General features: G+C 42.5%; 1 protein-coding gene across 1 annotated transcript in view; it reads left to right on the forward strand.

Moving 5' to 3' along the window:
* Positions 1-19,810, forward strand: part of LOC138521836 (regulator of G-protein signaling 21-like) — a 493,022-nt gene that overhangs the window by 439,151 nt on the left and 34,061 nt on the right. Inside the window, exon 4 of the mRNA XM_069634971.1 lies at positions 8,610-8,776. Coding sequence (XP_069491072.1) covers positions 8,610-8,776 — 167 coding nt within the window. The remainder of the gene's footprint in view (positions 1-8,609; positions 8,777-19,810) is intronic.

Below are 19,810 nucleotides of genomic sequence, written 5' to 3' on the forward strand. Positions count from 1 at the left end.
ATTTGGCTACCAGAATGTTACTTAGGTTGTCATGTTCCCAGGGCAGTTTTCCATTAAATATTTCCTTACAGATGGCTGGGTAAAAAAGGTGAGCACCTTTTACACTTTGCCAGCATATTTATTGGAACATATCGTCTCTCAGGTTTTCTGCTGTTCATTATTTATTTATTTATTTATTTTGTTGTAAAGTCCAATTCTGGTTTGTCTTGCATACTTTCTTCTAAAGGGAAGGTCATTGAACTACATTTATATTTTTCATTTTAAGATATATGTTCTCTTACTGTGCATATATTCATGGGTGCCAGATTTTTATTTTTGCCATGGGGCAAAGGTATGTGGGCATATTTTATTATTGCAGCTGGTCATTTTTTTAACCTTTTCCATGCTTCTTACATGTGGTAAATTGGGGAAGTGTGATGTATCACAACAGTCACCAAGAGACCGACCATAGCATGCTGCTTAACCAAAGTGTGTGTTTGTTCTTTGGCAAATTATATAATCTCACTGCTCATTGCCTAACATAAAATGTGATTCTCAAAGCAGTCATCTTTTATACACAATACCACTATTAGAACTGGTCAAAATCAGTCTGTGATTGATTAATATCTTAGAGTGATTGTTGCATTCGGGTGGATTTCTAGGTTAACCTCTAAAACCAGGGCATATGAAATGGATGGAGCCAGTCGGGAGAGATGATATCCTACTTATACACACAATGAAACAATACACACATATCTATGTGTTTACACTGGAAAACACTGTGATCCATTATTGTTTGAAGGGGGTGCACAGGAAAACACTGATAAACACATATGCTGACAGTTTTGGCAAACACTGGAAAAATACTCCCATAAGTATACAAAATAAATACTGAAAAAAGGAATCCCTAATTATAATTATACCTGAAAATATAGCAAAAAAGTAATTCAAAACATGTTTTAGTTAATGTGAGTTGGAATGAATTGTTAATAACGTTTGACTTAAACAATGAATGTGGTTGAAATATTGCAGAACTTTGTATTTGCAGGAGCCCTGGCTGATTTCGGGATTAATTCATTGCAAAGTATAAAAGCTATTAAGAAAAAAAACTGAAAAAATGCAGTATTGCCCTACTCCCCATTAATTTTCCCATAGACAATAAAGGTCACAATTGTTCGAATGTACAGCCCAAACAGCCGCAAGTGTCTGAAATATACAGTAGGCACAGCCAAATACCCCAGCTAGTGGTCCGTTTGTGTTCGGCCATGCCCACAGGCCATAGCTGTAGGCCATGGATAGTGGCCATTTGTTTTTTTCAAATATACAGTGGGTTCGGCCCATTTGTGTTTTCAACTATACAGTGGTCATGGACCAAGGCCATGGCCAGTGGTGTGGAAAAAACGATTGAATAACAAAACCCTTGAAGGAGAAAACATTAGTTAAAGTGCAGGTACGGTGATTACGCAAAATGCAAAAAAAGCCTTGAAATTCAGCGGATTGGGAAACTCAGGACTGGCTTAACTCAAAGCGTTCCTGTTGCAATGCTCAAGAGAAGATATATATTATAAGAGAAGGAATTTACAATGTCGCACAAAATAGCATTACGGAGATATGGCAGTACAGTATGGTGGAGATCAACAGGAACATGCTGAAGGCCATGGCTAATGGTCTGGTAGTGTTCTAAAACATAAGGTGGGCACGGCGGAAGGGCCTGGACATGGCATGGTACTGATCAAATCTATGGAATAGTACAACACTTGAAATTCAAGGAAAAAACATTAGTTGCAGGGATGTTAAGGTGAGAACTTTACGCAACAAAACCGCTGAAATTCAGCTAAAGCCACCTTAATGTTGCACCCTCAGTTGCGGAGGCTATGACCACAATGATGACATCCCAGTGTTCAACTGATGACATCACTGGTGACATCACTATTTACATCATATATGGCATCAATGTTGACATCACTGATGGAATCAGTGATTTCATAATAACACTAACTGGCCATGGGCAGCAGCCACAGCATTTGGCAGTGCCCACTGTATATCTTAACACATTAAGGGGCCACTAGCTATGGCCTTCAGCCTTGGCCTTTGGCCGCGTCCATTGTACATATTACAACAGTAACCAGACACCAGCCATGTCCTTCGGATATGCCCACTGCATATTTTAACACATTAAGGGGCCACTAGCCATGGCCTTCATCCATGCCGAGTGGCCACGGCCTTCAGCCGTGCCCACTGTATATTTCGCAACACTAACCACAAATCTCCTTGTGACTTGCCCACCTTTTGACTGGTAAGTGCCACCTCTACTGCTGGCATCATCATTTGATACTTGCCCCCCCTGGGTTCTGGATGGACAAGCTGCACACTGCCCTGCCATCCACAGCAGTGCTGACTCACAGCTTTCAATCTCTTTTTCCCTGCTGCCACACAATTTAATCGAATTCTCCTCCCTTGGCATTGCTGCCTTGGCCCCGACTGTACCTCCTGGTTGGGCACTTAACATTCTCACCGGCTATGTGGTATCCCTGCTACTCCTCTAAATCTATCTCATGCTCTGCAGCCCTTCATTATATAATGCTCCCCATAAACATGTTTGTCGATCCCACCTCTATCTCCCCATCCGGCTTTCTCCTTTAAATTTCCGGTGCCGTGACTCCACTTTGCTTCATCTCCTTGAATGCCTACAAGGTGTCTTTCATTCTCTGAACTCTGGGGATCATTTTAAACTACAGACACTGGTTTTGTGCAAACAAACATTGTTTTCAAGCTCAGCTGATGCATTGTAAGCATTGCCTTTTTCACTGATTCATGCACAATCATATCTTGGTGTATTGTAACAATTGCCTTTTTAACTGGTTCATGCACAATCATATCTAGGTGTATTTTAACTGTTGCCATTTTAATTGGTTCATGCACAATCATATTTCAAAGCTCAGCTGTTGTATTGTCACTATTGCTGCATATCCTGTTCAAATCAACCCTCTATCTGTTCCTGCTTGGCTGCTAGGCCGCCCAGTGACTCGTTCCATGCACTGTGCAGCTCCCCTATCTGTCCATTCCATCCTACACCACCCATATAGCACTCTCTACCTCACGTATCTATTATAACTGCTATTTTATCACCTATCCTAACTCCCTCACGAAGACTGGAATGAAAGAGCTTTAAAAAGCTCTCCTGTGCTCTAAACCAGGCCTACCTATTTCTGACACCCACCTCAATGCTTCATCCAGGCAGACTATTACTGACAGCCTCTTCTCTGTCCCCTCCCCAGGGCTTTTGACTCAGCATTGGGTCTCCACTCTCTACCCTTTCTCCTCCTTACCCATTAATAGTGGCACTAGATGGGAAGTAATCATGGGAGCCTTCTCATCCTCTAGGTGCATCATTAATGTGTATCACAATGGCACTATCATGGCCCAAGGCTTTCATCCTACTCTTCTCCTTCTTGAACAGCTCCTGCCATCTCTTATTAACTTCCTCCTCTCTCCTGTTACTCCTCCTCCCTCCTCTCTAACCTCTCTGCCAGCTATGATGGGAGTTCCAAGCCTATGTACCCCTCCTCAGAAATCTTATAAAGGTTGTAATCAGCTTCATTTGGCTACTTTGAAAGCTTGTTCTGCAATAAAACACTCCTCTGACAGCTGTCTTATTCCCGTTGTATTGATATAGCTGATGGTATCAACTTTTCAATACTTTTCACAACATTGGTTACACATTTCCCAGTGTATCAGCTGGTAAGAGAAATAACAGAATAAAGAAACAAGTTAAGAAAGAATTACATTATATTACATAATATACAATTAAAACATTTACTCATGGACATCCAAAGTTTGCAAGTCAAACCAAAGTTACATTACATTATTTAACATCAAAAGGATGCTCATAGGCACCCAACTGGTTCATGTAGTTGCCTATTTACAATATTGTAGTTTCAATATACTATGATAATACTAGTTTGACAATTGAGTTTACCATCTCACTCAAAACCAACAATCCAATTAAATTCTTTTGGCCATACATACATAAATCAAACACAAGAGAAGAGGAACCGTTTAAGCTTAAGGAAACAACAGGTGGAAACGTTTCTCATAGATTTCAGTGTGGATCAAAGGTTAACTTCTACTTTTCTCTGTCAATTTATACCTTTAATATGATGGTCAGTTAATTGTCAGCAGGAAGTGCCAGGACCTCTTAGTTCCAATTTAATGTTTGCAAAAAGTTCATTACAGCAATTCTCACACAGATTCTGTCAGTCGTAAGTATTAGAGACCAAAAGGTGTCTATATCTAAGACTTTACTGTGTAAGAATAGAGGTCTAAAGTAGTAGATATGCTGTATACTTAATTTGGTACATTCTGCCATTAAATGTTTCAGTGTCTCATCCTGACCAATATTGACACACTATTGACATTCATTTTGATTGGACAGCAGTTTGTTGTGCCGAACCTTTGCCTCCTTCTTGAAGTCCTTTACCTCAACATCCTTGTCCTTACAGAGATGTTGTTTAAAGCCAGCACTGTCACTATTGTTGACACTCTCTTTCCTGAGGACTACAAACTCCTCTCCAAACCAAGGCCAAACCACCCTGGAGACAGAGAGGCCCTGAGTCTCCTTTGACGTATTGACTGATGAAGCAAGTGCCAATCGCTGCTTTTGCCTGCACTTTCAACCCCCCATCTGGCCCCTGCTTCTGACTCTGTCCTTGCTAACTTTCACCTCTCCATCTCTAACACCCTTCACATCCTTGTCCATGTCATGAGGATCCACCTGAAGCCTGCCTCCAAGTGCAACGGATGGTATGACTCTGATCTTACTTCTCTAAAACGTAAGTGCAGAGTTGCTGAATGGAAGTGGCAGACCTCGGGTTCATCCCCTGACAAACTGGCCTGTCACCGGATCCAAAGGCAATATCGTTTCTCCATCTGCTCCAAGAACAGGGCCCACATCCAAAACTGCATCTCTGGAGCCCCTAATATCATGGCTGAACTTTTCAAAATATCCAATAACTCACCAATCCAACTGCAGTGTACACCTCTCTCCTTCCTTCACAAGGCTATCTGCTGCACTTTTGTCTCCCATTTCACATCAAAAATCAGGCCATCCTATCCTCACTCTCCACCACCCCCATCTCAACCCCATCCCCAGGCCCCTCTCTCTCCTCTCTCCTGCCCAAAGCACCTGATGAGGCCTACATTGATGTTTAGTTAATGAAAGCTTTCATAGATATGTCAAAAATTATGTTATGTCCAATGCCTTCACATAGATGTTGTAATTAGTAATGTCACCAATGTTGTCATCAGGAATGTATTTATTCATGTATTTATTGGGTATTTCTATGGCACCTATACTCAAGTGTTTCCAGGTACCAGAAGACAATGGGGGAGTGGTTGGAGAGGAGAAAAAACAATAACAGTAAGGAACGGTCCTACTAGGCCTTGTGATATTCAGATCACGCAAGTCCAGTGACGTAAGTGCAGTTGGGAGGGAGCAGGTCAGGGCGGAAGGGCTGAAGTGAGGGAAGGTGGGATGGGGAAGTGCATCGAAGCAGGGGACCCAGGTGCTCAGCAAGTGCTGTGGGGGGCCCAGGTGGGCAAGTGCCGGGGGGAGCCAGGGGTCAGGGTCAGATAGTGCAGGGAAGGGGTGGACCAGATACAGGCTAGAAGGGGAAGGGTACCCGTGGGCAAGTGCTGGTAAGGGGTACTGGGATAGACTGGAGGGGGAGGGCCTGGCCCCAGTAAGGCACACAATGGTACAGGCACCAGTCTCAGCAGCAGTGGACAAATTAGCAAGGGAGGGGGAGAGGGAATGAGGAAGTGAAAAGGAAAGGATTGAGAAGTTTCCAGAACTTAAGGAGATCTGGCTCAAGTGTGAGAGGGGCAGGAAGGCTGTTCCAGAGGGAGGTTCCTGCCAAAAAAAGAGAGATCTATCCCCACTCTCTGCTTGTCGACTTTGATGTCACCATTTTGGTAACAGGGTGTGCAACAGGGGGCATGAAGTTAATGTGGCTTTAGCTGAATTTTAGGAGTTTTGTTGTGTTAAGTTCTCACCTTAATGTCCCTGCAACTGATGTTTATACTTCACTGTTTAGGTTGCTACTGAAACACATTCACACCCCTTTTGAGAGTATAGACTTCCTTCTTTTACAACTTTTACGGCAATATGGTTGGGGAGGGGCCAATTCTGCGCACCCTCATCTGACTACACCCCACTTTGCATTTACTTAACCCTAAACCCTATATACTGGTTTGCAGCAAGAAATGCAGTAAAAAATGTGTTTGGTTTTTTTTTACCTATGACCAATATGGTGTCTACCTGGTTATCCAAAGGGAGCACATCATCGTAGAGACATCCCACTAATGTCTACAAAGTGATAGAATATGGACAGGAAATGTCCCTAATTCAAGAATTACTTTTTGGATTCTATCAAGGCAGGGCTTTCATATGGAGGTCACGCACAGCCAAAACATATAAAGCCCTACAGTTCAAGGATTGACAGACTAACATGACTCTGCTGTATTGAGGATGAAAGTCTAATAACCACTGATAATACAGAGGCATTCCTGTTGTCCACACACAATGTGTATGAAGGAAACACTTTTCAAGGATTACCCACAGTTTCTGTGAATGGGAGTGCCTACCATATCACTACGGAAGGGGAGTATAGGGATGAATTGTTTCCATTGGGAACGTTTGGGTGAATGCTGTTTCCAAACCCTCTTCTTGTTACAAAATAGGTCCCCAAAGTAGTCAGGTGGCAGAGCTGATGGTGATTTATCAAGCTGAGCTGTCTTTGCAGCCCTAAGGCACCAACATACCAAACTGCAAATTATCTCTGATTCTGATTATGTGCAAAATGGGTTTCTGGACCACATGATTAATTGGAAAAACAGAGGCATGTTTTGTGCAAATAAAAAAAAACTGATAAGACATGGAATACTGATCCAGACTATTGTTTATTGGGTAACATATAACGGAATCACCATATACTCTTGAAACATCAAAGGTCATTCCAAGACACATGGTTCTGTTAAAAATGCAAATAATTTGGCTGACCACTTGGCCAAAACAGGAGCTATACTGGGGGAACTTCTTTTGGAAGAAACCAGGGTCATAACAGTGACCAGATCCCAATCTCAAACTGCCAGTGACAGAACAGATGCAGACATGATCACTGTTCAAAAGGAAGATCCTAATATTGGAAAATATCAACACTATTTAGAAAAAGAAATCAGTTTTACTCTCCTCTCTCCCACCTGCCCCTTACTATATTCTATACACATACTCTATCAGAATTGTCGTCAAACCTAGTACGATAATTGCCTGTTTGTGCCTCCCTCCCCCTCCAGCACTACCTGAAATGTCATCAGGTCTAATATGATAGTCACTTTTTTTTTGTTTTCCTCTCCTTTCACCCTCCTCCCCCGCTCACTCACCTCTTGTCAATCTCTGGCTCTACCAGAAATGTTGTCAGGCCTAGTGCAATAGTTGCTTGTCTGTTCTCATCTCCTACCCCTCCTCCCATTCTTCATTAGCATTGTCAAAGCTCTTGCACTATTTGAAATACCGCCAGGCCTAGTACGATAGTTAATTTCACATTCTTAATGTTTCAAGGCCTTGTAAGAATGTCATTGTATTTTCCCTTGCTCCCTCCCTAGCCTTGAAGCGCTTTGAAACGCATGTGTGTATAGGCGCTATATAAATAAACAATCAATCAATCAACAGCATCTTGTATTATTATATGCCAGAATCTCTTGTCTAGGTGTGTATGGGCCACCTTATGAGCATGGCGACAATGCCAAAACTGAGGTATTTTTTAAAAAAAAACACCAGTTTGAAAAAGCCAGGCAATTATGGTTTAGATTGCCTAAGGAATGAATGGCCCAAGTGATGGACAAAATACTGAACAGGGTAAATACGGTTTATTTACCTTATGATGTACTTTCTATCCACCTGTGGAAATACAATTATCATGCAACCCCATCTGATTAATACATATGTGGCATTTTAACAAAAGGTGGTAAGGAAAATACCAAGGGCCTGATTAACAAAGCGTTTTTGAAGTGGAAATACCATTGAACAATGCTTTGTGAATCAGGTCCCTACTGTTTTTACTATGACTGCAATTCCCATAAGGAGACTTGTAGAGAAAGACATCAAGGGCGGGATCACATTCCATTCACTAATGTCAGACAATTTGGTACAGTGGGCAGGTAATTTGCACAGGACACACATCAACAATGTTGTTCTTGCACTTGTCATTTACCTCAGATGGCTCGTTTACACTTATCAATATGTTATGCGCCATTTTCTGCCCTGCTCGACTGACACAAATATCAGTACACAATTGCCCATCATCTGCGCAAAATTCTGTCTCCATTGGGCTCCGTTGCCAATAATAGTTTCACTTAATGTGCTTTTTTTGTCATGTACCACTAAAATGATCACGGTATTTGTTGTGTACACATTTTCTTGCGCTGTATGTATTCATACGCTGTAGACAGAACTCCCTGCTCCATTGAACCAAATGTTGTAGATGGATTCAGTTAAAAATCTAAAAAACGAACAACTCTCATGTGCAGGTTCGGTGACTGACTTGAATTTGTGTGACTGACTCTCTCTGCAGATGGACTGGCTGCCTTCAGAGCATTTCTGCAGTCGGAGTTCAGTGACGAGAACATTGAGTTCTGGCTGGCATGTGAAGAATTCAAGAAAGCTAAAACCTCTGCACAAATTGCCTCGAAAGCCAATAAAATCTATTCAGACTACATCCAAACAGAAGCACCAAAGGAGGTAAAAGTACTTTCTCATATTCCTGTCATACAGAAATCATGGGATGCCATGTACCGGCACACCAGGATAAGTAAATGGAGCTATAATATGATGGTACACTTGTACAGGCCCGTTTACTAATCTGCAGGATTTTCTTCAGTTTGTCAGTCCAAGTTGGACTTCAGGACGGACTTAACATGTCTGCCTGATTTTAATGCTCCACCTGGCCAATACTGCTGCATTCCCGCCAGCTATGAGATGTTTACACTGGGGGTAATGCAATGGATTCACATACAATCCACCAGCGTTTGCAAGCTGGAAAAACACCATGATTCACTAGCAATGCATGGCAAATACTTCCCGCAATCAGAATTGTGTGAGGCATTTGCACTTTTCCAATTAGCTTTTCGGCTACATGGTGGACAATTTTTAAATTGCATGGTGGGTATTTTGCACAGTGCAAATGGAAATGGTCCCCTCTGTACACTTTATTTGTCACATTAAATTGAGCCACATTCATGACAGTGTTGACAATCATGTTTCACTGCCTCAGGAGCATCGTTGCTTTCATTCTGGTTTTAGCTCTAGGAAACGTCCTTGGCAGTTCTGTAGCATTTAACATTGTGGCCCTGAGACCATACTGGAAGTGGGTTGTAGATGCATAAATCTAATGAGAGGCCCAGGAAATCACTCTAGCACATAGAATACTATGTGAGGGAATGGAAGAAGGAGAATGACACATAGGTTGCATGATTTTGGACAAAGACTTGTATTGTTACCAAAAAGAAAGGAAGAAACCTAATTATCCCTAACTTTAAGAGCGGTTTCCCTGCTTCAACTAAAAATGAGGAAATGTCAGAATGTCCGTAACAAGAAGTCCAAGTTCTCAAAATCCTACTTCTAACCCTCATACTTATAACAACACTGAACTGGATTTGTCTCTTCAAGGTTCAGAAGAATGGCTCCCTTCTTCTAGATGGTATGGTTTGCAAAGTAGGGAGAATGCTTCCCTTCCCAAGCCTTTTCTCATGCCTCGTTTGACAGCTCAATGTGATTGGGGGAATTGCTCCCTTCTCCAGGCCTTTCTCTGGCTTTTCTTGGCAAGTCAATGTGGTTGGGAGAATGTTTCCCTTCCCTACGCCTTTATCAGGCTTCTCTTGGCAAGTCAATGTACAGCCCTGGTGTACTCTCCTGCCAGGTGCCTTCCTCTAATGTGTGTCCCAGACCCCTTCTTAGGCTTCTCATATGCGGGACCCAGTCCCCTTTTTATTGGTTTCTTGTATGCGGATCCCAGGCCCCTTCCTATTAGTTTCTTATGAAACCCAGAGGTCTCTGGGCAGCCCCCATCATTTCTTTCGGTGCTCCAGGTTGTTTGTCTCCTTCTTGGGTCTTCTTGCGTCTTCTGACAGCTCTCCTTCGGTCTTCCTGTTTTCACGCTGGCTCTGCCACACTTCCATGGAGGGGTACTGCATGTACCTGCTCGCTTACATCATGCAGCACTCTCCTGCGCCCGAGCCTTCTGCCTTGCTTGCTTTCAGCACTTGGTTCTTTGGTGAAGCAGGTAGGGACTCTGTATCTCTTGCTGTTACATCCCAGTCAGCAGCTTCAGTCTCCGCTATACCTGCTGCAGAAAAGGACCTCAGCTTGTGGTGCCTCCGAGGAGGGATTGACAGTAATGTTAGTCCTTCTTCCATCTTTAACTTCCTTGAGATTTGACAACTAGAACATTTTGGTTCTCTGAGAGGCTATTTAGGGCTCTGTGTACCTGCCTTGTCAGAGTACTTTGAGGGGACAGTTCACTGGGATCAGTCCTGAACGTCCTTGTCACAGTACCTTGAGGGGACAGCTCACAGGAGTCTGCCCTAATCTTCCACGTCCCAGTAGTAGTGGTGCCACTGCCATAACATAAATATATAGGGGAGCTTATATGGTGTGGAGAATATAAAGAAAGTGGGAGAAGAAAGGTGAGTGAGTGGGTATTGTACTGCATTATCCAACAAGGTCCTGCCTGTATCCCAGAGGGAGAATATCTCCCCATGAGATTCACTCGCTGAGTAGCACCCCTAGACAGACAATCATGCAGCAGCCTCACCTCCATGACCTCATGGGAAGGGTGTCCCCCTCGTGGAGAAGGGATGACATCCTGAGATTCAGCACAACTAACATAATCAAACAAAGTTCACACTCTGTGATCTTCAAAAAACAGGGCTAACCAAGAAATGTGAATAGCACAGTCGTGCCAAACTTATGTTTTTATTGTTTTATTTATCCTATTGTGTCATTAGTGTATACAACTTTAACACACTAAAAAACACATTATTCAACAGTACAATAATTAACACTTCATCACAAAATCGTACATATCCATATTCTTCCAATGATTTTTCAAAATTCAATGAAATTAAACTATTAATAAACACCTTTGAGAACGTATTAGCAGAACCCCCCCACCCCCCTGCTGAAAGGGTGTCAACTGATTTTGGAGCGGCAGTCCCGTACTGATATCAAATGGAGCTTTCCAATCTATGAGCGAGATAGGGAATGGCAGAGAGGGTCTACGAACCCCCTGTTATAAATGTGCTCCCACAGGGTTGAAGGCTGTACGCTGTGAATTACTAAAGGAAAATTGCTATAGAGTATTATGTGGTGTCATGGATATGGTAACATAGTAAAATATAAAAACATATGAAATCAAGTTACTGCCAGATAACTACTCAGTATGAAAAGTTTAAGAAACAGTTATGTAGAAGTAGCATATAGTTTCTGTTCTTGTCATATTGAAATATATTGTTCATCTTGCACTTTGAGCAGGATCAGTGAGAACTTGATTTCTGCATTTCAGGAGAAGCAACATACTTATTTTCTTTTCATTTTAATTGCCTATACGCAGGGGGGAGGACATTGAATACCAGTAATGCAACATCACCATAGCTCCATACCTATATCACCAGGACTGAAATCTCTGCACTGGCTCCCAGTGGCTGCAATGATAAAGTTCAAAACCCTCTGCATTATGGACGAGGCCTTCTGGGGCCTAGGGCTTCAGTGCATTCAAATCTCTCTTCCTAAATATCTTCCTTCTCGAGCTTGTCGCTCATCTGCCACAAATCCCTCAGGGTCACTCGCTTCTCCAAACAACGAGTGGTGGTAGATCTCTTTCTTCGGCTGTGGCCTCCATCTGGAACAGCCTCCCTTGAGGAGAACCATCTCCGGCCAAAACCTTTCTCTTTGCTTCTGCTTTTTCTCCTCCTCTCCCTGCTGACCTCCTGGCTGAAACTGAAACTGCACTGGTTACCTGGAAGCCCTCTGATCTCGGGGCCAGGTCCCTCCCCGCCAGTCACACACACCTGCACTGCCTTCCGGGCAACCCCCTCACTTGGTGACTGTTTTCTGTATCCCTACAGTCCCACTACCAGCACTTGACACCTGATGTCTGCACTTACCCTTAGACTTGCCACCTGCTGGCCGTACTTTTACTCATTGTTTATTTATTCTATTATCCCATGTACTTCACTGTCCCATCCCCCTAACCCCCGCACTTTCCCCCTTCCCGTGCACTTGTGCAATCTGAATGACACCTGGCCTAGTAGGATCATTGTCTGTCTTCCCTCTGTTCCCCCGCCCTTGACTTGTCACGCCTTCAAACACTTGTATATAGGCACATTATAAATGTCATATCTTAACATGCCATAGCAGGGTTGATGATGCCAACCTCCCAGTGAAACAGAAGAGACCAAGGTGCGCACTCCAGTAATCTTATTTTGAGTTAAACTTAATACGAAGTAGTGCAGACTATGAAAGGAACCCACAGTGCCAACAATGGTTTCTGGTCAGACAGGGAGTCCACAGTGCCCGATCACCAGTAGTCCCATAGTCAGCACATGACAATGGTGCGATAAATCAAATGATGAGTGTGGACATCACCTCCAGGATGAAAAGGGATGTAAAGCATGGTAAAAGGTAATATCAAGGTCTAATGCCTAATCCACCAATAAATACTGCCAGATGGCAAAAGCAAATCAGTTATATACCACAATGTACAGAGTGTTCAATAGTGAAAACAAATTCACTTTGGAAGTTTAAAGCAAACACATTGATTGACAGAAGGGAAGATAAATGTGCAAGAGTGAAAAAGAAAGTCAGAACTAAAATATGTGGTAGGAGTTGCTGGTAGATAATAGTTTCCACAGTCCTTGGCAAATTAGTGTGCATGGTGGCGTGTGTGTGTGTTTTACAAGGTGCAGTCCAAGGTGCTGGCCATACAATGCAGTGTAAAGAGCACATGTGGTACAGACCGGTGACAAGCAAAGTGGTCATTCACTCCATTTACAAGAAGAAAAACAAAAGGGATGGGGAAGGTGGAAGAGGAAAACAAGACAGAGAACTTGGAGGGATACACAAGGATAAGGGAGAAGGTTCAGGCTGAGGAGGGAAGACTGCCATGGCTCTAAGTACAGTCCAAAGATAATGAGGTACTTCACAGATGACATCTAGTAAACATAGTGGCCCTAAAATGGCATGGCTATCCAAGTGCTATGTTGTTTATTAACACCTATGTTTTGGAAGATCAGATAATACAAAGTATAGAAGGACAGGAAAACATTCATAGATTTGGTAACGTAATGGCCTTTCCATCAGTGCAGAAAAATGTGCTTCTCTCTTTGTCTATATTCACATCTAGTTCCACAATTCACTGGTCCCAGACCATCTTCCTTCTTCTTTGTGCAGTCACAGTTCATAGTTAAACCCCCCAGACATGCCAAGTCTCCCAACAAGGTGGGAGGGAGACTTTGCTCCAGAAAGCGGGAGAAATGAATTTCCCAATATGATTGCATTGGGGTTTTGATTGTTTTAGGTTGGGAGCTAGTGCTCGATTTGGTCTCCATCTGCTGGAGACTCCCATGAGTTGCGAGAGACTTGGCATGTCGGACCCTCTTCTACAGATTAGCACCGATTGTATTCTAATAAAAACAATGGGCCTCATTACGAGTTTGGAGGTAGCCATGCCCTTAATAATAAGCATTTAATAAGGGCATGGCTACTGCCAAACTCGGGTCCAGCTCCGGGTCCTGCAAAAGGGGATTTACCGGGTCATTCCAATCTTGGAAGGCCCCGTAATTCCCTTTTTGCGGGACCCGGAACGTCCCCATTCACTTTGAGCCCCATAGGGCTCAAACGGGAATGGGGAGGATGGTAGCAGCGGTACCGTTCATAATGGTACCATTGCTACCATCCTGGTCTGCTCGCGGCTGCCGCTCTGCACGCCTGTTCTGACCATTCGTAATGAGGTCCAATGTCTTAGTGGATTCTAGTAAAGTGCTGGGTCACAGGTGGTTATGTATCCACATTTGGATTGTCAGACCATATTCGGATAGTGAACTGTTGAGGCGGACACAGATGTGACACATATAGATCCTTGACAGTGGCACAGATGTCCCTCTACTGCATCCATGATCTTAAGGGTGTTAATCTATCTTTTGATTTTTGTATGATAGATTTGCCTTTTGTTTTCTCTACATTTCCAGATTTACCATTCTGCACTCTGGAGATGTGGAGGCTGAATGAGCTATAAAAGCCATGTAGTATATATGCTGGTGACTTTCTTGAGCTGCCTGGAATGTAGCATATTGCTTAGATTACGGTGAGGTATTATGGGTTTGTAAAACTGCCACAGGCACGCCTGGGCAAAATAGAACTACACAATACAGAAAGACAGATTATTTCTCACCTTGTGAAACTAAATGATATCCAACACATATATTTAAAATGGGTTTATAATTCACAAATCTCTGCCCGTCATAAGCATCTCCACTCCCTCATACAAAATGACCACTGCTATTACAGTACTTCAACCGGATGACCTCTTTCTGCATCATTGAGCGGCGGACTTGCACCAGGGTTCTTCGCAATAAGTATATACAAGAAGTCTGGGAGAGAGAGGTAGCGCTTTCTATAACAAGATCTTAAAATACGTTCCAATGTGGGTCATCATGATTTTAAAAACACGGCACTCTAAAGAAAGCACTAGTTTAAATGTCCACTTTTACCTTTATATAAACAATAATACTTTTTCAAATCCTTGTAAATTTTGAGAAACATGCACATTTCAAAAGAATAACAATTCCATGACTCATAGGTACAACCCCGCATGTTCTATAATATAAAATCACTCACACAATTAAGTTACACATTCTTTTGATACACAACACATCATACCCTTCTGCACGCACCTCCCCACTACTATAATGTCATTTTGTAGATGTGTCTTACTTTATAATGCACACACTCTGTTAAATGAGGTATAATGTTATGTTACGTTAAGTATTGTTACTTTGCTTTTATATAGCGCTCTATATATCATGGGTATGATCCAAAAGCGCTGGTAGGTTAAACACCCTTGGGAACCGCAGTTCTGGTCAGTATAGAAAGATAGTGTTGTAGGGTGTGTGGGTGCACCAGTTATGTGTGCAGCAGGTGTAATTGCCGGATGGTAGCTGCATACTAGCATTAGGTGCAGTGCTGAGGATATCAGTTGAATGTGTGCAGTCTGGTGGGTGGACACCCAAAATGTGTTCTGGCTGCGTTAGACCCGAAGAACACATTATGTTAGCAATCATACCGGAATATCATGGGATAGCTGCAATGTATTAGGGTGATGAGGTGTTCATGGGGTAGTGTCCGTATATGAACAACTAGGCCGAATTTATCAAGGGTATAGCTGTGTTCTAGTTGTGTGATGGTGTATAGTAGAGAGTAAGCGTAGTGATGTGGTGTGATATGATGGTTAATCTTTAAAGCGCCCGAGACCAGGCACATGAACAGGATAGCAGGGAAAACAGCGATACACGGACACAGAGTCACAAGCAGCTGGGCATACAGCGACAGGAGGGGGGGCATATGGATATGAAGCAACAGTATGGGTAACAAGAAAGCAGGGTACACAGTGGCACACGGGCATGGCGGGCACACACAGTGACGAGAGGGTTTCGCATTGCCACTCATAATTTTTTGGAGGCTATTATGTTAAAACTTAAGCGTGTGTCGCCCATGATATAGAGCTACAAAGATGAGGACTATTAAATCCTGCAGTTGTCTGTAAGCATTGGAAAGGTTAACTTGTGATGGGCCTACCTACAATTTATGAAAGATTGTCATGTCAAACAATGATGAGACTTATTTTATGCATTAATGTCAAAATGGCATTGTGAATCTGAATTATATTTATGTTTTCAGTTCTGTACCTGATATTTTAGAACCTGCCTTTAGGTAAGTCTCTCATCATAAGTTAGGCCCTTCCAAATTATTCCTAACTGATTTAGATATTTTATGGTTTTATTTTACTTATTTGGATTAATTGTTAATCTTATTATACTTTTAACAAAATGTACTTTAACCTTGTTTGATTTTTTGTTTATACATACTTTATAATTGAATTTGTTTGAATATTGAAAAAGTTGTTTATTCAACTACATTTAATAAAGAATAACAAAAAAGGGTTGGGTAATACATTGGGATACAAGGTGACATCACAGGAACAGGATGGCAGGGAACACAGTGACATACGGACACACAGTGACAGGGGGCTGGGCTTACAGCGATGGGAGGGGGACATAGGGATATACAACAGCAGCATGGGCGAACAAGAAAGCAGGGTACACAGAGACACATGCATGGTTGGCACACACAGGAACTAGGGCGTAGGGTAAATTCCATCCATTCCATCCATCCATCCATCCATCCATCCATCCATCCATCCATCCATCCCATTCATTTGTTTCCTCCATTTCATCCTTCCTTTCCATCAATCCTTCCACTCATTTGTTTCCATCCATCCAGTCGATCATTTCCATCATTTCCATCAAGTCCATGTAGTCTGTCACTTTCATCCATCCTTTCCATTTCTTTACATTCATTTAGTCCATTCATCCAGTCAATCTAGCCCATCACTTCCATCACTTCTTTTCCATATACATACATTCCATCCATTCATTCCACATGCACCCATTTCATCCATTCATTCCATATGCGTCCATCCATTCCATCTGTCCATTCCATTCCATGCCATCCGTCCATCCATTTCTTCCATCTATCCACTCCACATACATCCATTTCATCCATTCTATCCTTTTTATCCCTTCTCTCCATTCCATCCATTTCTTCAATTCCATCCATTCCATTAATGGTATTTTGTCCAGAAAGAAACACAACAACACAGACTGTGGAGAAGCCTTACATCAGTTCCATCTGACCCCTTTGCAGATGTTGCAAGGCTGACAATTTGAGAACTCAGTGAACAAATATAGCCTAAGGGCCGACCCAAAAGATCTAATTGAATACAACGAGGTAACCATGTGATTGCCTACACTAACCACACACACATTTTCAAGTACTCTTGCAGAGATTGTAATCCCTCTATAAGGACCTAAAAATGACCAATAAGCTCAGTCATCACTGATTGTAGCATTCACCTGATGCTGCCATCTTCTCCTGGTGTTTTCATCTGCCTAATTCACGTATAGATTTCTGGATTCACCACTTAATCTCTGCCATGCTCAGGGTTGGAATGGGAACCAAAAGAGGCCCTGAAAATAATTACTGAGAACCAAAGAGGCCCTGGAAATAATTTTCAAATGAGCCCCATATTACACATTTTCAGCAATCCCAAACCTATGGGAAAATGTGGAAATACCACAAAAAGCGGCTCAGGGTGCAGCGGCCTACTGGGAAATCTCCATTCGTCAGTATCCTACCACCAAAATACCTAGACCAAAATGGATGCATATTCTGCTCTAAATCTTTTTAGAAGTTTGTGTCTGCATTGTGAATTTGAGGTGTTTAAGAACACACCCCTTGAAGTGTGCCAGATATAAACCTTTAATGACTCTAGCTATTATTGTATACAGAAAGACACATTATGTGTTATTCCTATTCTTTCTTTTTTAGGGTCACTGCTCAAAGTGTTGCACTCGTGGAACCCCCTGTTTTTTTTACGAGTCCTGAACCAGAAAGCCAGCCACTCCAGAAAACAAAGAGCCACATGGCACTGGCCACAACCCAGAAGATTCACTTTAAAAACACACATATTTATTTTTTTTGGGGTCACAAGGAAGGCCACAGGGGTAGCAAGGGAGACCTCAGGGGTTGCAGTTGCGACCCCTGGTGACTCGCAAATGACTTCCTTGAATAGAATAGCACCACCTCTTGAATTATAGCACACAAGACACCTCTAGCAAAACTCTGCAGTTAATGTCCACACTCTGGTGTAAAGCACCATTGCTCATCTAGAGGGATCTCAAACTAAACACACCTGCATTGTAGCAAGCAGAGATGACCTGAAATGGGTAAGTGGCATTATGACACATAGATGAATACTCAAACTTTGAGAAAAACAAAACAATCAGGTGTCAGATTATAGAAACTTCGCACTGTTCCAAGTGCAAAGTTGCACTTTATTAGCACTAGGGAAAATGTGCAAAAGACAGTGGGACTATATCATACAACATTTGCACAATGACACGTGCAATTTTCCATGGTTTAAGCACTAGGGCAACAATTGCCTTAGTGCAAAACGAATGCAGTTCCAATGCATTGCTGCACCAAGGCAAGATTTGCCCTAATGCTAATAAGAAACAATGTTACCATTAGGGCAAACTTTGCCCTGGTTAAAAACGCATTCAGAGTATGTACTGTTTGCACTCAGGGACACAGTTGTCTTTAGCTGAGCAAAAGTAGAGGGGAGAATGTGCAGTACAATGTCCCACATTTTCAGAATTGAAACACAAAATGTCAAGTTTGTTACTAGTTCCATGTTCATTAAATTAATGTCACTACTTACTGTATGTGCTCCTTTTCCACCACAATAAAACACTTCCCTATATAGTAGCCATTAGTGTTTGTGATAATCACCCTCCCCAACCTGCAACCCGAAACGTTGCCTCATACAATAGTTTTGGGCAGATCCTTATTCCACGTTATGACCAAGCCTTCATTATATCCCTATTTTGTATAAATATGCATACATATTTACCTTCAAAATAGATAACAGGCCTCGAGCCCTTCGCTCCTCTACTTCTAACTCCTTCCGGGTTAATCGTTTTGCAAAGAAACAAGCTGGGGGTATATCTCTGTCTTCAGCTGGGGCCCGCCTTTGAAACAGCCTCTGGGCCACATTGAAACTTGAGAAGAACTATCTCCGGAAGCACCTCAAGACCTTCCTCTTCACTTCTGCTTGTGCCCCTCTTCTCCCCTGCTGAACTGTTTTTCCCTCCTGGCACCGTGCACCTGGCCACCCTATGTCATTAGGGCCCAGGTACCTGCTCACCTGCCACCCTCAAGGGGGGAGGGCGAGAGTTTGGAGCTGTGTGTGTATGCACGATTGTTCTGTACTGGTTCTGTTTGCCCCTTAAAAATTAATAAACAGAAGTATAAAAAAGCAAAACACTTCATAATCTTCTCCTCTATTTATAGCCTAGATACATAGATTAAGAACGAGTGGAAGTCACCATTGCAGGATGTGTTTCATCCGCAAATCCCGTTTTATCACATTAACGATGTACAGGACTATATTTGTAGACAGTCATTAGCATGTTTCTCTATCATCATTACCTTACATCGGTGGAACCCATGTTCATGGGAATGCTACCACCACACCCCTCCCCCACATCCAGAGGGTCCTCATACCACAGTTTGAAGACCACTGTGTCATGCAACCATCACCAGCACAGGGGACACCAAACACCAGTGACTCTGGGTGGTCAGAACCGAATGCATACAAATAACCAAATACAACAATACTGAATGAGAAATTACCGAATGCATTTGACTGAAAATAGTAGGTATTTTAGTATACGAACATGAATAAGAGACTGAAGGCTGTTGTCGCTGTCACAACATTCATTTCGTCGAATGCTTTTCTGCAAGGGCATGCACTTTTGCCATGTGCTGAGTGAATGCCAGTCTGCATTCTGCTGTGGGGAAAATCCTGCAGAAAGGCAGACATAATGGTCATCAGGTAGACTTTTCTCAATACAATAATGCTTCTATCTGCATCATTCA

The sequence above is a fragment of the Ambystoma mexicanum genome, chromosome 1q, assembly GCF_040938575.1.
Source record: "Ambystoma mexicanum isolate Mex_15411 chromosome 1q, UKY_AmexF1_1, whole genome shotgun sequence".
NCBI lineage: Eukaryota > Metazoa > Chordata > Amphibia > Caudata > Ambystomatidae > Ambystoma > Ambystoma mexicanum.